At 42.9% G+C, this 20,157-nt stretch overlaps 1 protein-coding gene across 1 annotated transcript in view; it reads right to left on the bottom strand.

Annotated features, from left to right (window-relative positions):
* The window catches only part of LOC139569942 (zinc finger MIZ domain-containing protein 1-like), a 286,857-nt gene that overhangs the window by 150,429 nt on the left and 116,271 nt on the right, over positions 1–20,157 (bottom strand). The window contains exon 2 of the mRNA XM_071391332.1: positions 6,630–6,745. Coding sequence (XP_071247433.1) covers positions 6,630–6,698 — 69 coding nt within the window. The 5' untranslated portion in view covers positions 6,699–6,745. The remainder of the gene's footprint in view (positions 1–6,629; positions 6,746–20,157) is intronic.

Genomic DNA, 20,157 nt, shown 5'->3' with positions numbered 1-20,157 from the left:
TATTTCTCTGAGTGAAACAGAACTCATTCTGCAGCACATTTCCTGTCAGGGAGTGAGATTTCAGAAATCGAGGTCCCTGTTCTGAGGTCAGTTTATAAGTCCCCATGTAAGCCATCGGGCTACATGCACTGCATACGCCTTCCTCTAGATGTCAGTAAGCGGGGAGAATTTGAATGGAGTGGATTGCGCAATCTGGGACCCTATATAAGACCGTGGAACGGAAGTACCGTTCTTTTCAACTGGGCGCCTGGCGCATCAGGGACATCACATTTGCCTCCTGCAAAGCTTTCGTTTTAGCAGTTCTGTATCTCCGGTCATGTTTTCTTCGTTATAGTTGTAAAAGACATCATAAGGTAGTTAATTTAAACCGACTTATAGCAGTTTATAGCAGTTTATTGCGATTTTCCTGGATTTCTTTGTGATGCGCTTTCACGAGTTGGACACCTCTCCAGTGGGTGGCTAACGTTAGCGGCTATTTCGACAGGACAAGAGGACATCTTTCAACCCAAAGACGATTGTTCTGGAGAAAGGACACCTTGCCCAAGATTCTGATGGAAGCTCAGCTAATAGTAAGCAGTCTTTATGCTGTTAATTCGTATTTATGTTGACAAATGTCAAATAATAATTCCGCCATGAATTATGGTGCGGTCTCGCTTTAGCGCACGCTGTATTGCGCAGTAACGTTAATTTAAAAAATCTAACACAGCGATTGCATTAAGAACTAATTTATCTTTCATTTGCTGTCCAACTTGTATTTTTTAGTCAAGTTTTCGATTAGAATAGGTGCCTCTCCAAGATGGCGCCGGACAGATTGCTTGAAGTTTTGGCCACTAATCACATTGTATAACCACGATTTGTGCCGCTAAATATGCACATTTTCGCACAAACTCTATATGCATTGTGTAATATGATGTTATAGGACTGTCATCTGAAGAATTCTGAGAAGGTTAGTGAAAAAAATTATATATTTTGGTGGTTTATACGTTATCGCTATGTTTGGCTTGAATCAATGCTGTTGTGATGTTTGCTATTGTGGTAAGCTAATATAATGCTATATTGTGTTTTCGCTGTAAAACATTTTAAAAATCAGAAATGATGGCTGGATTCACAAGATGTGTATCTTTCATCTGGTGTCTTGGACTTGTGATTTAATGATATTTAGATGCTAGTATTTACTTGTGGCGCTATGCTAGGCTATGCTAGTCAGCTTTTTTACTGATGGGGGTGCTCCCGGATCCGGGTTTGGGAGGAATTAGAGGTTAACCTGTCTCCTCCCCTTAATCTACACCGATTGAAGTGGATTTAACAAGTCACATCAATAAGAGACCGAAGCTCTTTAACCTGGATTCACCTGGGGTTGAGGTCAGGGTTCTGTGCAGGGCTGTCAAGTTCTTCCTCACCAATCTCATCAAACCGTTTCTGTATGGACCTCGCTTTGTGCACAGGGGCATTGTCATGCTGAAACAGGAAAGGTCTTTCCCCAAACAATTGCCACAAAGTTAGAAGCACAGAATCGTCTAGAATGTCAATTTACGCTGTAGTGTTAAGATTTCCCTTCACTGGAACTAAGGGACCTAGCCCGAACCATGAAAAACAGACCATTATTACTCTTCCACCAAACTTTACAGTTGGCGCTATGCATTAGGGCAGGTTGCGTTCTCCTGGCCTCCGCCAAACCCAGATTTGTCTATCGGACTGCCAGATGGTGGGGCGTGAATCATCACTCACTCCAGAGAATGCGTTTCCACTGCTCCAGAGTCCAATGGCGTCGAGCTTTACACCACTCCAGCCGACGCTTGGCATTGCTCATGGTGATCTTAGGCTTGTGTGCGGCTGCTCGGCCATGGAAACCCATTTCATGAAGCTCCTGCTGAATAGTTATTGTGCTGACGTTGCTTCCAGAGGCAGTTTGGAACTCGGTAGTGAGTGTTGCAACCGAGGACAAACTGTTTTTATGTGCTATGCGCTTCAGCACTCGGCGGTCCCGTTCTGTGAGCTTGTGTGGCCTACCACTTTGCGGTTGAGCCATTGTTGCTCCTAGACATTTCCACTTCACAATAACAACACTTACAGTTGACCAGGGCAGCTCTAACAGGGCAGATATTTTACTAACTGACTTGTTGGAAATGTGGCATCCTAATTCACTGAGCTCTTCAGTAAGACCATTCTAACTGCCAATGTTTGTGTATGGAAATTGCATGGATGCATGCTCGATTTTATACACCTGTGTGACTGAAATAGACAAATCCACCATTTTGAAGGATGTCCACATACTTTTGTATATATTTGGTTGTGTATTTTTTTTTAAAAGTTTCACTTAGCTAGAGAATGCAGCTAGCTAGTTTAGCCTACTCAAAACACCCGGCTCAAACAGAGGGATGCTATGTTAGCTAGCTGGCTATGATTTCCCAACACAACACTGGAACTCTTCCAAGTCGTGGTAAGCTTTTGGTTTTATTAATTTATTGCCACCAGGGCCCGCCGGTGTCACCGCTATACTGCTTGCTGACTGTACGCTGTACTGCACGATTGCAGCGACCTTACTAATGCGTTACGTTACAGTACTTCTAGTTGACTATGACGTGACAATGATGTAGGCTGTGTGTAGCAGTTAACGGTTATGATATGAAAGGTTTGGCTTTGAAAGTTCTTTTTTTCTGCCTGGTCACAGACAGCTGATGTGTTGTGCACTGAAGTCCACAAGGGAATGGAAAAGGTGAGAGGAGGAGAGCACATAGTTCTATACAGTCGTGACTTTATCCACATTACATTTTTTACAGCCTTATTCTAAAATGTATTAAATAAATAAAAATTCTCAGCAATCTAGACTCAATGCCCCATAATGACAAAGACCTGAAAATAGCTGTGCAGTGACGCTCCCCATCCAACCTAACAGAGCTTGAGAGGATCTGCAGAGAAGAATGGGAGAAACTCCCCAAATACAGGCGTGCCAAGCTTGTAGCGTCATGCCCAAGAGGACTCGAGACTGTAATCGCTGCCAAAGATGCTTCAACAAAGTACTGAGTAAAGGGTCTGAATACTTATGTAAAAGTGATATTTCCGTTTTTTTGTTTTTGCTTTGTCATTATGGGGTATTGTGTGTAGATTGAGGATGTAAAAAAAACTATTTAATCCATTTTAGAATAAGGCTGTAACGTAAACAAACGTTGAAACACTCACAGGGTCTAAATACTTTCTGAAAGCACTGTAAACAATGAGCAAAGTGATCATGCTATTTGTACGTGGCTGCTATGTAAGTGAACTGTGTTTGCATGTGATCAGGGTTGTATTCACTCTGCCGATTCTGTTGAAAAACGGATGAAATGCGGATAAACATACCTGAATTTGTCCAATAGAAACTCTCGTTTGCAACTGTTGATTACTAATGATTACACCCTAGATCAGCTAGATGCAGGCAAGAGTGTGCAAGTCTGTATTGAATGTGTCACTGTCTGTCACCTAATTTACTCACAATTCTTTCAACCTGTGTGTACCTACGTTGTAAAAATTCATCCATAGGCTAGGTTGTAGCAACCTCATGATGGGTAAAGGGGAAAATCTGAGTATCGTGTAGTAGCCTAAATCTATTGCTGTTACATTGAGCTGGGTGAATGGAATATTCTACAGTCATCCAATATGCTGCAATAGAAAGAAGGCCATGCCCCCTCATCTTTAATGGCACCGACCACCACTGTTGTGCTAGTCTCTCTCTGTGTGTGTGTGTGTCTCTGTGTGTGTGTGTGTGTGTGTGTGTGTGTGTGTGTGTGTGTGTGTGTGTGTGTGTGTGTGTGTGTGTGTGTGTGTGTGTGTGTGTGTGTGTGTGTGTGTGTGTGTGTGTGTGTGTGTGTGTGTGTGTGTGTGTCTCTGTGTGTGTCATGCGGATAAACTCGCTCACTTAGGACAGCAGCAGCAGCCCAGAATGCATTGCAGCAGCAGTAGGTCTTCCCCCTCAAGAAATGTAATGTAATAATCTCCATCTCTTCTCGTGTGTTTATACAGTGATATACAAGCAACAGTAAATGCTACAGTGTTAAACCCATAGAAACAAGGCCAAAAGCACAGATAGGCTGTAGATAAAGAAATACAGGTTGTGTGCTAACTGGCTCCCTATTCCCTATGTAGTGCACTACCCTTGACCAATTAGATTTGGTTAGGTGTGGGTGGTCCACTTAATGGCCAATTCTACACAATTTAATGAAAATGTTGCTGTTTTAAAGCAAGTTTAATGCAATTCTACCCATTTTCCCATGTGGTGGAAATAATATATTTTAAAAATTTTATACCACATTTCCTGCAATTCTACCCATTTTGCCATGACTTATGATATCTGAGTGAGGTCTGGGCCCCTGAGCACGTGGCCTGCGTGTCAGGTTGGTATTCGGCCATGATTACTTACACGTTTAGATAGCTTGCTAGGCTAACCTGCTAATGTAAAAAATTGTTAGCTGACATGACGTTTCCATCCATAGCTTTTATATAAAGTAAAGTCTGTATAAAAAAATAAAAATCACGACAGTCGTGATGGAAACAGGAAGTTTCGGTACAATTTTATAAATGCAGACGGATAATTTGTTAGTTTGACACGGTGGGATCTTTTTGAGTCTGTAAAATGTATGATGAAATTTTTTAAATGTGTAAAAATATTGATATAATAGCTATCATATGGAAGTAAACTTGGAGTCATGACATGATATGTTGTGTGGTCGTCCCACGAGGACTCAGGAAACCATGCCGTTTATTAGGCTACAGATGAAATAAATTATGATGAAAGTGATGAGAATACCCCATAATGACAATGTGAAAACTTGTTTTCTGAATTTGAAATTGAAATACAGAAATATCTCATTTAGTATTCACACCCCTGAGTCAATACTTTGTAGAAGCACCTTTAGCAGCGGTTACAGCTTTGAGTCGTCTTGGCTATGTCTGTATCAGCTTTGAGTCATCTTGGGTAGGTCTGTATCAGCTTTGAGTCATCTTGGGTATGTCTGTATCAGCTTTGAGTCATCGTGGGTATGTCTGTATCAGCTTTGAGTCGTCTTGGGTATGTCTGTATCAGCTTTGAGTCATCTTGGGTATGTCTGTATCAGCTTAACACATATGGAATCATGTAGTAACCAAAAAAGTGTTAAACAAATCAAAACAGCCACCCTTTGCCTTGATGACAGCTTTGCACACTCTTGGCATTCTCTCAACCAGTTTCATGAGGTAGTCACCTGGAATGCATTTCAGTTAACAGGTGTGCCTTCTTAAAAGTTCATTTGTGGAATTTCTTTCCTTGTAAATGCGTTTGAGACAATCAGTTGTCTTGTGACAAGGTAAGGGTATACAGAAGATAGCCCTATTTGGTAAAAGACCAAGACCGTATTATGGCAAGAACAGCTCAAATAAGCAAAGAGAAACGACAGTGCAGTCTTCGCAAAAAACATCAAGCTCTATGATGAAACTGGCTCATGAGGACCGCCACAGGAATGGAAGACCCAGTTACCTCTGCTGCAGAGGATAAGTTCATTAGAGATACCAGCCTCAGAAATTGCAGTCAAAATAAATGCTTCACAGAGTTCAAGTAACAGACACATCTCAACATTAACTGTTCAGAGGAGACTGTGTGAATCAGGCCTTCATGGTTGAATTGCTGCAAATAAACCACTACTAAAGGACACCAATAAGAAGAAGAGACTTGCTTGGGCAAAGAAACACGAGGAATGGACATTAGACCGGTGGAAATCTGTCCTTTGGTCTGATGAGTCCACATGTAAGATTTTTGGTTCTAATTGTCGTGTCTTTGTGAGACGCAGAGTAGGTGAACGGATGATCTTCGCATGTGTGCTTCCCACCGTGAAGCATGGAGGAGGAGGTGTTATGGTGTGAGGCTGGTGACAATGTCTGTGGTTTATTTAGAATTCAAGGGACACTTAACCAGCATGGCTACCACAGCATTCTGCAGTGATACGCCATCCCGTCTGGTTTGGGCTTAGTGAGACTATCATTTGTTTTTCAACAGGACAATGACCCAACACACCACCAGGCTGTGTAAGGGCTATTTGACCAAGAAGGAGAGTGATGGAGTGCTGCATCAGATGACCTGGCCTCCACAATCACCCGACCTCAACCCAATTGAGATGGTTTGGGATGAGTCAGACGGCAGAGTGAAGGAAAAGCAGCCAACAAGTGCTCAGCATAGTTGGGAACTCCTTCAAGACTGTTGGAAAATCATTCCAGGTGAAGCTGGTTGAGAGAATGCCAAGAGTGTGCAAAGCTGTCATCAAGGCAAAGGGTAGCTACTTTGAAGAATCTTAAAATGTAGAAAATAGTAAAATAAAGAAAAACCCTTGAATGAATAGATGTGTCCAAACATTTGACTGACATTGTACATATTTGTTTAACTCATCATCACACTAAGATTATTCGAATCAGCTTTGTAGAGCAACAAACAAAATGTCCCCCACTTGGGGTCCACAGGATCCAGTCTGGGAAATGCTGCTGTAACTATTTATATTTTATGGTTAAACACTAGATTGGTCCAAGAAAAAACAAACGGAATAAGGTAGTACAGATGGATTAATGTCGCTCTCTTCTGTTTGACGTGTGTCCATCAGGGACCACGTTGGAAACAAGTGGAAACTCACCTGTTTGATACACAACAGACGGTCGTTGGTCTGCTGTATGTGCCTGTCCATCGACGGAATGGAGGTCATTTTGTCCCTCTGTGACCTCTACCTTCCAGCCATTAAACTAGTGACCTCTGGAAGAGAAGACAGAGAGACAAAGACATTAAACTAGTGACCTCTGGAGGAGAAGACAGAGAGACAAAGACATTAAACTAGTGACCTCTGGAGGAGAGGACAGAGAGACAAAGACATTACACTAGTGACCTCTGGAAGAGAAGACAGAGAGACAAAGACATTAAACTAGTGACCTCTGGAGGAGAAGACAGAGAGACAAAGACATTAAACTAGTGACCTCTGGATGAGAAGACAGAGAGACAAAGACATTAAACTAGTGACCTCTGGAAGAGAAGACAGAGAGACAAAGACATTAAACTAGTGACCTCTGGAGGAGAAGACAGAGAGACAAAGACATTAAACTAGTGACCTCTGGAGGAGAAGACAGAGAGACAAAGATATTAAACTAGTGACCTCTGGAGGAGAAGACAGAGAGACAAAGACATTAAACTAGTGACCTCTGGAGGAGAAGACAGAGAGACAAAGATATTAAACTAGTGACCTCTGGAGGAGAAGACAGAGAGACAAAGACATTAAACTAGTGACCTCTGGAGGAGAGGACAGAGAGACAAAGACATTACACTAGTGACCTCTGGAGGAGAAGACAGAGAGACAAAGACATTAAACTAGTGACCTCTGGAAGAGAAGACAGAGAGACAAAGACATTAAACTAGTGATCTCTGGAAGAGAAGACAGAGAGACAAAGACATTAAACTAGTGACCTCTGGAGGAGAAGACAGAGAGACAAAGACATTAAACTAGTGACCTCTGGAGGAGAAGACAGAGAGACAAAGATATTAAACTAGTGACCTCTGGAGGAGAAGACAGAGAGACAAAGACATTAAACTAGTGACCTCTGGAGGAGAAGACAGAGAGACAAAGACATTAAACTAGTGACCTCTGGAAGAGAAGACAGAGAGACAAAGACATTAAACTAGTGACCTCTGGAAGAGAAGACAGAGAGACAAAGACATTAAACTAATGACCTCTGGAAGAGAAGACAGAGAGACAAAGACAAACTAGTGACCTCTGGAAGAGAAGACAGAGAGACAAAGACATTAAACTAGTGACCTCTGGAGGAGAAGACAGCGATAAAAAAAAACTGGATATTGCAGTGTGTATGTCTGTGTGTGTGTGTCTGTGCCTCTGTGAGTTGTGTGTGTTCCCTTATGTGTGTGTTAGGAGGGAGATGTGACCTCTGTGTGTGTGTCTGTGCCTCTGAGTTGTGTGTGTTCCCTTATGTGTGTGTTAGGGGGAGCTGTGACCTCTGTGTGTGTGTCTGTGTCTCTGTGTGTGTGTCTGTGCCTCTGTGAGTTGTGTGTGTTCCCGTATGTGTGTGTTAGGAGGGAGCTGGCAGGTGTGTGGAAGGAGAGAGGTAGAGCTATTGATTTGACAGGTGACAAGCACCTCAAAGAGAATGGCATTCCTCTCAGTCACAGTGACACTCTCAACAAGCCCTGGCAGTGGCCTCTCACACTGTCTGACTGACTGACTAACTGGCTGGCTGGCTGACTGACTGGCTGTCTGACTGACACACAACCACAGTGACACTGGAAGAAGAGAAGCCTCTGAACTGAGATAGTGTTGTGCAAACACACACACCAGGGTTTCAGAGAAAGACAGCCGGCGCTCCAACAGACAGTTGAACTTGAGGTGAGGAAGAATGTTTCAGGCTCAACAGAGCTACTCGTTTAATCAATAAACAATAGATAATATTTACCCAAAAAATATTCTGATTTGCAAATTAACCAATTTGGTAGCCTAGTGGTTAGAGCGTTGTGCCAATAACCTGGATTGAATCCCTGAGCTGACAAGGTAAAACATCTGTAGTTCTGCCCCTGAACAAGGCAGTTAACCCACTGTTCCTAAGCCGTCATTGTAAATAAGAATGTGTTCTTAACGGACTTGCCTGGTTAAATTACGGTATTTCAAAAAAATTATAATAATAAATAAAATTGGAGAGGAATTTTTTTGGGCCTCCTTCTGTACATTAATCTGTATAGCAGCCTATCTGACAAGGACAAAGGTATGTTGGTGTACAGAGATAGACAGAGAGACAGAGACAGACAGAGAGACAGAGACAGACAGAGACACAGAGAGAGAGAGACAGAAATACAGAGACAGACAGAGACACAGAGAGAGACAGAGATACAGAGACAGACAGAGAGAAAGAGACAGACAGAGAGACAGAGACACAGAGAGAGACAGAGATACAGAGACAGGCAGAGACAGACAGAGAGACAGAGACAGACAGAGAGAAAGAGACAGACAGAGAGACAGAGACAGACAGAGAGACAGACAGAGATACAGAGACAGACAGAGATACAGAGACAGACAGAGAAACAGACAGAGATACAGAGACAGACAGAGAAACAGACAGAGATACAGAGACAGACAGAGAGACAGAGATACAGAGACAGACAGAGACAGACAGAGAGACAGAGACAGACAGAGAGAAAGAGACAGTAATTGAGGAACCATAGAATCAAACCACTTCTGGGAGAATTGGAATAAATTAAACAAACCTCATCATGAGGAATTGGTTATCCAAAATGGGGATATGTGGAGAAATCACTTTGCAAACCTCTACAGCAATATAACAAAGAGCCCAGAACAAAAAGATATACAAGACAAATTACAAATCCTTGAATTAGCAGTCAAAGACTATCAGAATCCTGTGGATACCCCAATTACAGAAGAAGAATTATTAGAAAAACTTTGCACTCTCCAACCCAAAAAGGCCTGTGGTGCTGATGGTATTTTAAATGAAATGATCAAATATACAGACAGCAAATTCAAATTTGCTATACTCAAACGCTTCAACATTATCCTCACTGCAGGTATTCCCCCCCGATATTTGGAACCAGGGATTGATCACAAATGGAGACAAATTTGACCCAAATAATTACAGAATAATTTGCGTTAACAGCAACTTGGGGGAAAATTCTCTGCAGTATTATAAATAGCAGACTACATAATTTCCTTGACGAACACAACGTCCTGAGCAGAAGCCAGATTGGATTTCTAAAAAATTATCGTACAACAGACCACATTTACACCCTCCACACTCTAATTGATAAACAAGTTAACCAAAACAAAGGCAAAATCTACTCGTGTTTTGTAGATTTCAAGAAAGCATTTGATTCAATTTGGCACGAAGGTCTTTTTTATAAACTAATAGAAAGTGGTATTGGAGGGAAAACATATGTTATTAAGTCAATGTACACTAAAAACAAAATGTGCGGTTAAAATTGGCAAAAAGCAAACAGACTTATTCTCTCAGGGGCGGGGAGTGAAACAGGGCTGCCCAATAAGTCCAACACTATTTAACATCTACATTAATGAATTGGCAGAAAACATTAGAAGAATCGGCAGCACCTGGTATCACCCTACACAACACTGAAATCAAGTGTCTGCTGTACGCAGATGACCTGGTGCTGCTGTCTCCCACTAAAGAGGGGTTACAGCAGCACCTAGATCGTCCTCACAGGTTCTGTCAGACCTGGGCTCTGACCGTTAACCTAAAAAACAACAAATATAGTGATATTCCAAAAAAGGTCTGGAAATCAGGATGACAAATATAAATTCTATTTGGACACAGTTCTATTAGAACACACCAAAAACTACACATATCTAGGACTAAATATCAGCAACACAGGAAGCTTTCACATGGCTGTGAATGAGCTGAGAGACAAAGCAAGAAGAACATTCTATGCCATTAAAAAGGAACATTAAAATAAAAAATTCCAATTAGAATCTGGCTCAACATTTTTCAATCAGTTATAGAACCAATTGCTCTATATGGCAGTGAAGTATGGGGTCCACTCTCTAATAATGAATTTACCAAATGGTACAAACATCCAATCGAAATACTTAATGCAGAGTTTTGCAAGACTCTATTGCAAGTACAAAGAAAAACTCCAAATAACGCATGTAGGGCAGAATTGGACCAATACCCCCTCCTCATTCGAATAGAAAAAGAGCCATCAAATTTTACAACCATCTAAAAACAAGTGACCCCAAAACATTCCATCACACAGCTCTACAATGTCAAGAGATGAACCCAGAGAAGAGTCCCCTCAGCCAGCTGGTTCTGAGGCTCAACCATCTTCATCACTCTTCATCACACAGCTCTACAATGTCAAGAGATGAAACCAGAGAAGAGTCCCCTCAGCCAGCTGGTTCTGAGGCTCAGTTCACCAACCCAAACCAACCCCATAGAGCCTCGGGACAGCCCTCAGCCAGCTGGTTCTGAGGCTCAGTTCACCAACCCAAACCAACCCCATAGAGCCTCGGGACAGCCCTCAGCCAGCTGGTTCTGAGGCTCAGTTCACCAACCCAAACCAACCCCATAGAGCCTCAGGACAGCCCTCAGACAGCTGGTTCTGAGGCTCAGTTCACCAACCCAAACCAACCCCATAGAGACTCAGGACAGCCCTCAGAAAATCTGGCCCAACCAAATCATCACAAAACAAAAATAATAATAATCACCTATTGGAAAGACACCACAAAACATCTTAGTAAACTTCAAGGCTATTTGTCTCTAAACAGACAGTACATGGTGGCAGACTATCTGACCACTGTGACTGATAGAAAACTGAGGAAAACACTGACTAGGTACAGACTCAGTGAGCAGTCTGGCTATAGAGACCGGTCGTCACAGACAAACCTGGCTGCCCAGAGAGGACAGTCTGGCTATAGAGACCGGTCGTCACAGACAAACCTGGCTGCCCAGAGAGGACAGTCTGGCTATAGAGACCGGTCGTCACAGACAAACCTGGCTGCCCAGAGAGGACAGGCTGTGATCACTCTGCTCCAGGGGAGAGGTAGAGACAGAGCTACATTTCCTATTACACTGTGACAAATACTCAGACCTAAGAGAATATTTCTTTCCCAAAATTATCATTCAGTACAAAGAATTTGAAACTATAAAAGATGAAGAAAAAATCTAATATTTATTGGGTGAAAAGCCAAAATGCGCAGTTTTGGCAGCCAAATATGTGTCCTCCTGCCACAGCCTGAGGGACAGCCAGTGAAAAGTGCAAAGACATGTTGATAATATTTCCCATCTTGTTTTGTTTTGTTTTTCACACCAGGTCATGTGTCTTCTTAGTCATGTTGACACTGGTCTACTACCAGGTCATGTGTCTTCTTAGTCATGTTGACACTGGTCTACTACCAGGTCATGTGTCTTCTCAGTCATGTTGACACTGGTCTATTACCAGGTCATGTGTCTTCTTAGTCATGTTGACACTGGTCTACTACCAGGTCATGTGTCATCTCAGTCATGTTGACACTGGTCTACTACCAGGTCATGTGTCTTCTTAGTCATGTTGACACTGGTCTATTACCAGGTCATGTGTCTTCTTAGTCATGTTGACACTGGTCTACTACCAGGTCATGTGTCTTCTCAGTCATGTTGACACTGGTCTATTACCAGGACATGTGTCTTCTCAGTCATGTTGACACTGGTCTACTACCAGGTCATGTGTCTTCTCAGTCATGTTGACACTGGTCTACTACCATGTCATGTGTCTTCTCAGTCAGGTTGAGACTGGTCTACTACCAGGTCATGTGTCTTCTCAGTCATGTTGACACTGGTCTACTACCAGGTCATGTGTCTTCTTAGTCATGTTGACACTGGTCTACTACCAGGTCATGTGTCTTCTCAGTCATGTTGACACTGGTCTACTACCAGGTCATGTGTCTTCTTAGTCATGTTGATACTGGTCTACTACTGTTGATTTAATGTATTGTTGTTCTGATTAATATTGTTGTTGTAGCTGTTGTTAATGGTAATCCCATGTCCACTACTACTATTATTATTACTGTTGGTCCCACCATTTATTTATATATAAATATATATATATTTACATATATATTTGATTTGTATTTTTCGACATGTATACTTTGACAATGTCATAAAAGTCAATTGAATTGAAGAGAGAGAGAGACACAGAGAGAGAGAGAAAGACAGAGACAGAGAAAGAGAGGGACAGAGAGAGAGAAAGAGCTCTCCTTCCATCGTGCGGCAGTGAGATACCTTGGCATGTGTTGACTGTTTACCCTGCTCAGTCATGTAATCTGTTGGTTAACAATGATCTGTATCTGTGTCCTCAGACATGTTCGGACTACATCTCTACACACACACACACACACACACACACACACACACACACACACACACACACACACACACACACACACACACACACACACACACACACACACACACACACACACACACACACACACACACACACACACACACACACACACACACACACACACACACACCTACTTTCCTTAACACAGGCCTTTCAGGAATGATCTAGATTTTTTTAGCTGTTCATGGAAATAGTATTTCTGAGGAATCATTTTTCAGGGAACTAAAAGGACTTGAGGAAACAACAGGATCCAGCATGCCACATAGCACGATCTCAATCTCTTACCACCTAACATTAAAGGTTATCAATTCTGCCTGGAGGACTGATTTAACGCAGCGTTCAACGTCAAAATAAATCTAACCTCAGAGCTCTGGTCATAACTCATAACGCAGCTGTAAGAACAGGACGTGAATTAATGACAACGGAGCTGCATCTGTCTTCCTCCTCCATCCCCCTCTTTCTCTCTCCGTCTTCCTCCTCCATCCCCCTCTTTCTCTTTCTCTCATCTCTCTTCTCCATCCCCCTCTTTCTCTCTCTCTCCGTCTTCCTCCTCCATCCCCCTCTCTCTCTCCGTCTTCCTCCTCCATCCCCCTCTTTCTCTTTCTCTCATCTCTCTTCTCCATCCCCCTCTTTCTCTCTCTCTCCGTCTTCCTCCTCCATCCCCCTCTCTCTCTCTCTCTCTCTCTCCGTCTTCCTCCTCCATCCCCCTCTTTCTCTTTCTCTCTCCGTCATCCCCCTCTTTCTCTCTCCGTCTTCCTCCTCCATCCCCCTCTTTCTCTCTCCGTCTTCCTCCTCCATCCCCCTCTTTCTCTTTCTCTCTCCGTCTTCCTCCTCCATCCCCCCCTTTCTCTCTCCATCTTCCTCCTCCATCCCCCTCTTTCTCTTTCTCTCTCCGTCATCCCCCTCTTTCTCTCTCCGTCTTCCTCCTCCATCCCCCCCTTTCTCTCTCCATCTTCCTCCTCCATCCCCCTCTTTCTCTCTCCGTCTTCCTCCTCCATCCCCTTCTTTCTCTTTCTCTCTCCATCTTCCTCCTCCATCCCCCTCTTTCTCTTTCTCTCTCCGTCTTCCTCCTCCATCCCCCTCTTTCTCTCTCCGTCTTCCCCCTCCATCCCCCTCTTTCTCTTTCTCTCTCCATCTTCCTCCTCCATCCCCTTCTTTCTCTTTCTCTCTCTGTCTTCCTCCTCCATCCCCCTCTTTCTCTTTCTCTTTCTCTCTCCGTCTTCCTCCTCCATCCCCCTCTTTCTCTTTCTCTCTCCGTCTTCCTCCTCCATCCCCCTCTTTCTCTTTCTCTCTCCGTCTTCCTCCTCCATCCCCCCCTTTCTCTCTCCATCTTCCTCCTCCATCCCCCCCTTTCTCTCTCCATCTTCCTCCTCCATCCCCTTCTTTCTCTTTCTCTCTCCATCTTCCTCCTCCATCCCCTTCTTTCTCTTTCTCTCTCTGTCTTCCTCCTCCATCCCCCTCTTTCTCTTTCTCTCATCTCTCTCCACCTTCCTCCTCCATCCCCATCTTTCTCTCATCTCTCTCCATCTTCCTCCTCCATCCCCCTATTTCTCTCTCTCTCATCTTCCTCCTCCATCCCCCTCTTTCTCTCTCTCTCTGGTTTATCTCTCCCTGGCTGTCACGCTACATTTCTTTATTTTACACTAGAATAAGAAGGAATAGAGAGGAGAGGAGGAATAGAGAGGAGAGAGGAGGAATAGAGAGGAGAGAGGAGGAATATAGAGGAGGAATCAAGAGGAGGAATAGAGAGGAGAGGAGGAATAGAGAGGAGATGAATATAGAAGAGTAATATAGAGGAGAGGAGGAAGAGAGGAGAAATAGAGACGAGTTGAGGAATAGAGAGGAGAGAGGAGGAATATAGAGGAGAGAGGAGGAATAGAGAGGAGGAATAGAGAGGAGAGGAGGAATAGAGAGGAGATGAATATAGAAGAGTAATATAGAGGAGAGGATGAAGAGAGGAGAAATAGAGACGAGTTGAGGAATAGAGAGGAGAGAGGAGGAATATAGAGGAGAGAGGAGAAATAGAGAGGAGGAATAGAGAGGAGAGGAGGAATAGAGAGGAGATGAATATAGAAGAGTAATATAGAGGAGAGGATGAAGAGAGGAGAAATAGAGACGAGTTGAGGAATAGAGAGGAGAGAGGAGGAATATAGAGGAGAGAGGAGAAATATAGAGGAGAGAGGAGGAATAGAGAGGAGGAATAGAGAGGAGAGAGGAGGAATAGAGAAGAGAGAGGAGGAATATAGAGGAGAGAGGATGAATAGAGAGGAGAGAGGAGGAATAGAGATGAGAGAGGAGGAATAGAGAAGAGAGAGGAGGAATAGAGAAGAGAGGATGAATAGAGAGGAGATGAGGAGGAATAGGGATGAGAGAGAATGAATAGAGAGGAGAGGATGAATAGAGAGGGGAGGATGAATAGAGAGGAGATGAGGAGGAATAGGGATGAGAGAGAAGGAATAGAGAGGAGAGGATGAATAGAGAGGAGAGGATGAATAGAGAGGAGATGAGGAGGAATAGAGAGGAGGAAAAGAGAGGAGAGAGGAGGAATAGAGAGGAGATGAGGAGGAATAGAGAGGAGGAATAGAGAGGAGAGAAAAGGAATAGAGAGGAGAAAGGGGGAATAGAGAGGAGAGAGGAGGAATAGGATGAGAGAGAAGGAATAGAGAGGAGACAGGAAGAATAGGGAGGAGATGAGGAGGAATAGAGAGGATAGAAGATGAATAGAGAGGAGAGAGGAGGAATAGAGAGGAGATGAGGAGGAATAGAGAGGAGAGAAGAGGAATAGAGAGGAGAGAGGAGGAATAGAGAGGAAGAATAGAGAGGAGATGAGGAGGAATAGAGAGGAGAGAGGAGGAATAGAGAGGAGAGTGTACTGCACCATACTGATAATGCTCACTTAGGGGCTCTGCAGGGATTTAACTGCGGGCTGGTAATCTAGTCCACTAGACAGATACACATTCTGCTACCTACTGGAGCAGCTCTCTCTCTCTCTCTCTCTCTCTCTCTCTCTCTCTCTCTCTCTCTCTCTCTCTCTCTCTCTCTCTCTCTCTCTCTCTCTCTCTCTCTCTCTCTCTCTCTCTCTCTCTCTCTCTCTCTCTCTCTCTCTCTCTCTCTCTCTCTCTCTCTCTCTCTCTCTCTCTCTCTCTCTCTCTCTCTCTCTCTCTCTCTCTCTCTCTCAATTCATTCAATTCAATTCAATTCAATTCAATTCAATTCAAGGGGCTTTATTGGCATGGGAAACATGTGTTAACATTGCCAAAGCAAGTGAGGTAGATAATATACAAAAGTGAAATAAACAATAAAAATTAACAGTAAACATTACACATCTCTCTCTCTCTCTCTCTCTCTGTCTCCCTCCCTCCCCCCTCCCTCCCTCTGACGATCTCTAGCTGTCTGTCTCCCTCTCTCTCCCTCTCTCTCCCTCTCTCTCATATGATTGATGTAGGAAGTGTTGTGATGGAACAGTCCCACTGTTCAGCAAGAGAATGAGACGGTGATGAGCAGCAGGGTGAAGAGGTTCACGTGTATTTATCAGTAACTAAACATCAACTTGTTGCTGGGAATATGAAAGTACTCATCAGTAAAATATTGTAAAAGTCACATTATTAGGGAACTTGTTCTTCTTGCAAAGCATGTAAACGTTTAAACCAAACAATTATATTAATCTGACTATCCACAATGAGGATAACAGCTCAGTACTGTTGTATTTCCTTCCTGTAACAGCTCAGTACTGTTGTCTTTCCTTCCTCTAACAGCTCAGTACTGTTGTCTCTCCTTCCTCTAACAGCTCAGTACTGTTGTCTCTCCTTCCTCTAACAGCTCAGTACTGTTGTCTTTCCTTCCTCTAACAGCTCAGAACTGTTGTCTTTCCTTCCTCTAACAGCTCAGAACTGTTGTCTTTCCTTCATCTCTAACAGCTCAGTACTGTTGTATTTCCTTCCTGTAACAGCTCAGTACTGTTGTCTTTCCTTCCTCTAACAGCTCAGTACTGTTGTCTCTCCTTCCTCTAACAGCTCAGTACTGTTGTCTCTCCTTCCTCTAACAGCTCAGTACTGTTGTCTTTCCTTCCTCTAACAGCTCAGAACTGTTGTCTTTCCTTCATCTCTAACAGCTCAGAACTGTTGTCTTTCCTTCCTGTAACAGCTCAGAACTGTTGTCTTTCCTTCCTCTAACAGCTCAGAACTGTTGTCTTTCCTTCCTCTCTAACAGCTCAGTACTGTTGTCTCTCCTTCCTCTAACAGCTCAGTACTGTTGTCTCTCCTTCCTCTAACAGCTCAGTACTGTTGTCTTTCCTTCCTCTAACAGCTCAGAACTGTTGTCTTTCCTTCCTCTCTAACAGCTCAGTACTGTTGTCTTTCCTTCCTCTGTAACAGCTCAGTACTGTTGTCTTTCCTTCCTCTAACAGCTCAGTACTGTTGTCTTTCCTTCCTCTGTAACAGCTCAGTACTGTTGTCTTTCCTTCCTTTGTAACAGCTCAGTACTGTTGTCTTTCCTTCCTCTAACAGCTCAGTACTGTTGTCTTTCCTTCCTCTGTAACAGCTCAGAACTGTTGTCTTTCCTTCCTCTAACAGCTCAGTACTGTTGTCTTTCCTTCCTCTCTAACAGCTCAGTACTGTTGTCTTTCCTTCCTCTCTAACAGCTCAGAACTGTTGTCTTTCCTTCCTGTAACAGCTCAGTACTGTTGTCTTTCCTTCCTCTGTAACAGCTCAGTACTGTTGTCTTTCCTTCCTCTCTAACAGCTCAGTACTGTTGTCTTTCCTTCCTCTCTAACAGCTCAGTACTGTTGTCTTTCCTTCCTCTGTAACAGCTCAGAACTGTTGTCTTTCCTTCCTGTAACAGCTCAGTACTGTTGTCTTTCCTTCCTTTCTCTGTATCCACAATGACATCCTCAGAGTCCTGTGCACCAGAGCAGAGCACATCGACAGACAGAAAGACACAGCTTGTAGTCCCATCCATGGTAGAATACAGAGCCACACTGCGGAGACACAATCATAGCCCCATCCAGCCAGCTCAAACCACACGGTGTCTTTCAGGCCAGCGACCAGCAGGTGTCTCCCTGCTCCTCTGACAGTCTCACCCTCCCTCCCACCCGTCCTCTCCTCTCACAGCACCAAGAGGTGGAGGGAGGGAGAGAGAGGTGTACCTTTAAGCCTTTACCAGCTCTACTAATCCTCCGCTGCTGCTTCCTAACAAGGCCCACTCAGACCAACACTGACTGTCTGACCTCATGCTTATTGATGAGCTCTCTCTCTGTATCTCTCTCTGTATCTCTCTCTGTATCTCTGTATCTCTCTCTGTATCTCTATCTGTATCTCTGTATCTCTCTCTGTATCTCTATCTGTATCTCTGTATCTCTCTCTGTATCTCTGTATCTCTCTCTGTATCTCTGTATCTCTGTATCTCTGTATCTCTCTCTCTCTCTCTCTCTCTCTCTCTCTCTGTCTCTCTCTCTATTTAATTCAAATTGCTTTATTGGCATGACATAGCAATGTACATTTTGCCAATGAGTACTTTGGAGATTAAATAATTAATTCACAATATTAACGTACTACAAATAATAATAATAATAATCAATATTGTCAACGGGAAAACAATAACCAAGTGTCAAAATAACCATACATTCAACAATAACAATAAGCATACAGTAGAGGACACTGACAGACCAATCAATTCAGGGACAGATAGCTCTGCATTTTGCTTTGTGTTTGTGCTTGTGTACTTAAGTGTACTTAATTTATTGCAGCTACTAGTTAGGCATCACATGACAACAAGATGAGATGACTCCTCTACAACCATAACAAGATGAGATGACTCCTCTACAACCATAACAAGATGACTCCTCTATAACCATAACAAGATGACTCCTCTATAACCATAACAAGATGACTCCTCTACAACCATAACAAGATGAGATGACTCCTCTATAACCATAACAAGATGAGATGACTCCTCTACGACCATAACAAGATGAGATGACTCCTCTATAACCATAACAAGATGACTCCTCTATAACCATAACAAGATGACTCCTCTACAACCATAACAAGATGAGATGACTCCTCTATAACCATAACAAGATGAGATGACTCCTCTACAACCATAACAAGATGACTCCTCTATAACCATAACAAGATGACTCCTCTATAACCATAACAAGATGACTCCTCTATAACCATAACAAGATGAGATGACTCCTCTATAACCATAACAAGATGACTCCTCTACAACCATAACAAGATGACTCCTCTATAACCATAACAAGATGACTCCTCTACAACCATAACAAGATGAGATGACTCCTCTACAACCATAACAAGATGAGATGACTCCTCTATAACCATAACAAGATGAGATGACTCCTCTACAACCATAACAAGATGAGATGACTCCTCTATAACCATAACAAGATGAGATGACTCCTCTATAACCATAACAAGATGACTCCTCTACAACCATAACAAGATGACTCCTCTACAACCATAACAAGATGAGATGACTCCTCTATAACCATAACAAGATGAGATGACTCCTCTATAACCATAACAAGATGAGATGACTCCTCTATAACCATAACAAGATGAGATGACTCCTCTACAACCATAACAAGATGACTCCTCTACAACCATAACAAGATGAGATGACTCCTCTACAACCATAACAAGATGAGATGACTCCTCTATAACCATAACAAGATGACTCCTCTACAACCATAACAAGATGAGATGACTCCTCTATAACCATAACAAGATGACTCCTCTATAACCATAACAAGATGACTCCTCTATAACCATAACAAGATGAGATGACTCCTCTATAACCATAACAAGATGACTCCTCTATAACCATAACAAGATGACTCCTCTATAACCATAACAAGATGACTCCTCTATAACCATAACAAGATGACTCCTCTATAACCATAACAAGATGACTCCTCTATAACCATAACAAGATGACTCCTCTATAACCATAACAAGATGACTCCTCTATAACCATAACAAGATGAGATGACTCCTCTATAACCATAACAAGATGACTCCTCTATAACCATAACAAGATGAGATGACTCCTCTATAACCATAACAAGATGAGATGACTCCTCTATAACCATAACAAGATGACTCCTCTACAACCATAACAAGATGACTCCTCTATAACCATAACAATATGAGATGACTCCTCTATAACCATAACAAGATGAGATGACTCCTCTATAACCATAACAAGATGACTCCTCTATAACCATAACAAGATGAGATGACTCC

Source organism: Salvelinus alpinus, chromosome 3 (genome assembly GCF_045679555.1).
Source record: "Salvelinus alpinus chromosome 3, SLU_Salpinus.1, whole genome shotgun sequence".
In the NCBI taxonomy this organism is placed as follows: domain Eukaryota; kingdom Metazoa; phylum Chordata; class Actinopteri; order Salmoniformes; family Salmonidae; genus Salvelinus; species Salvelinus alpinus.
Note: the sequence above shows the minus strand (reverse complement) of the source record. Positions and strands in the feature narration are given on the sequence as shown.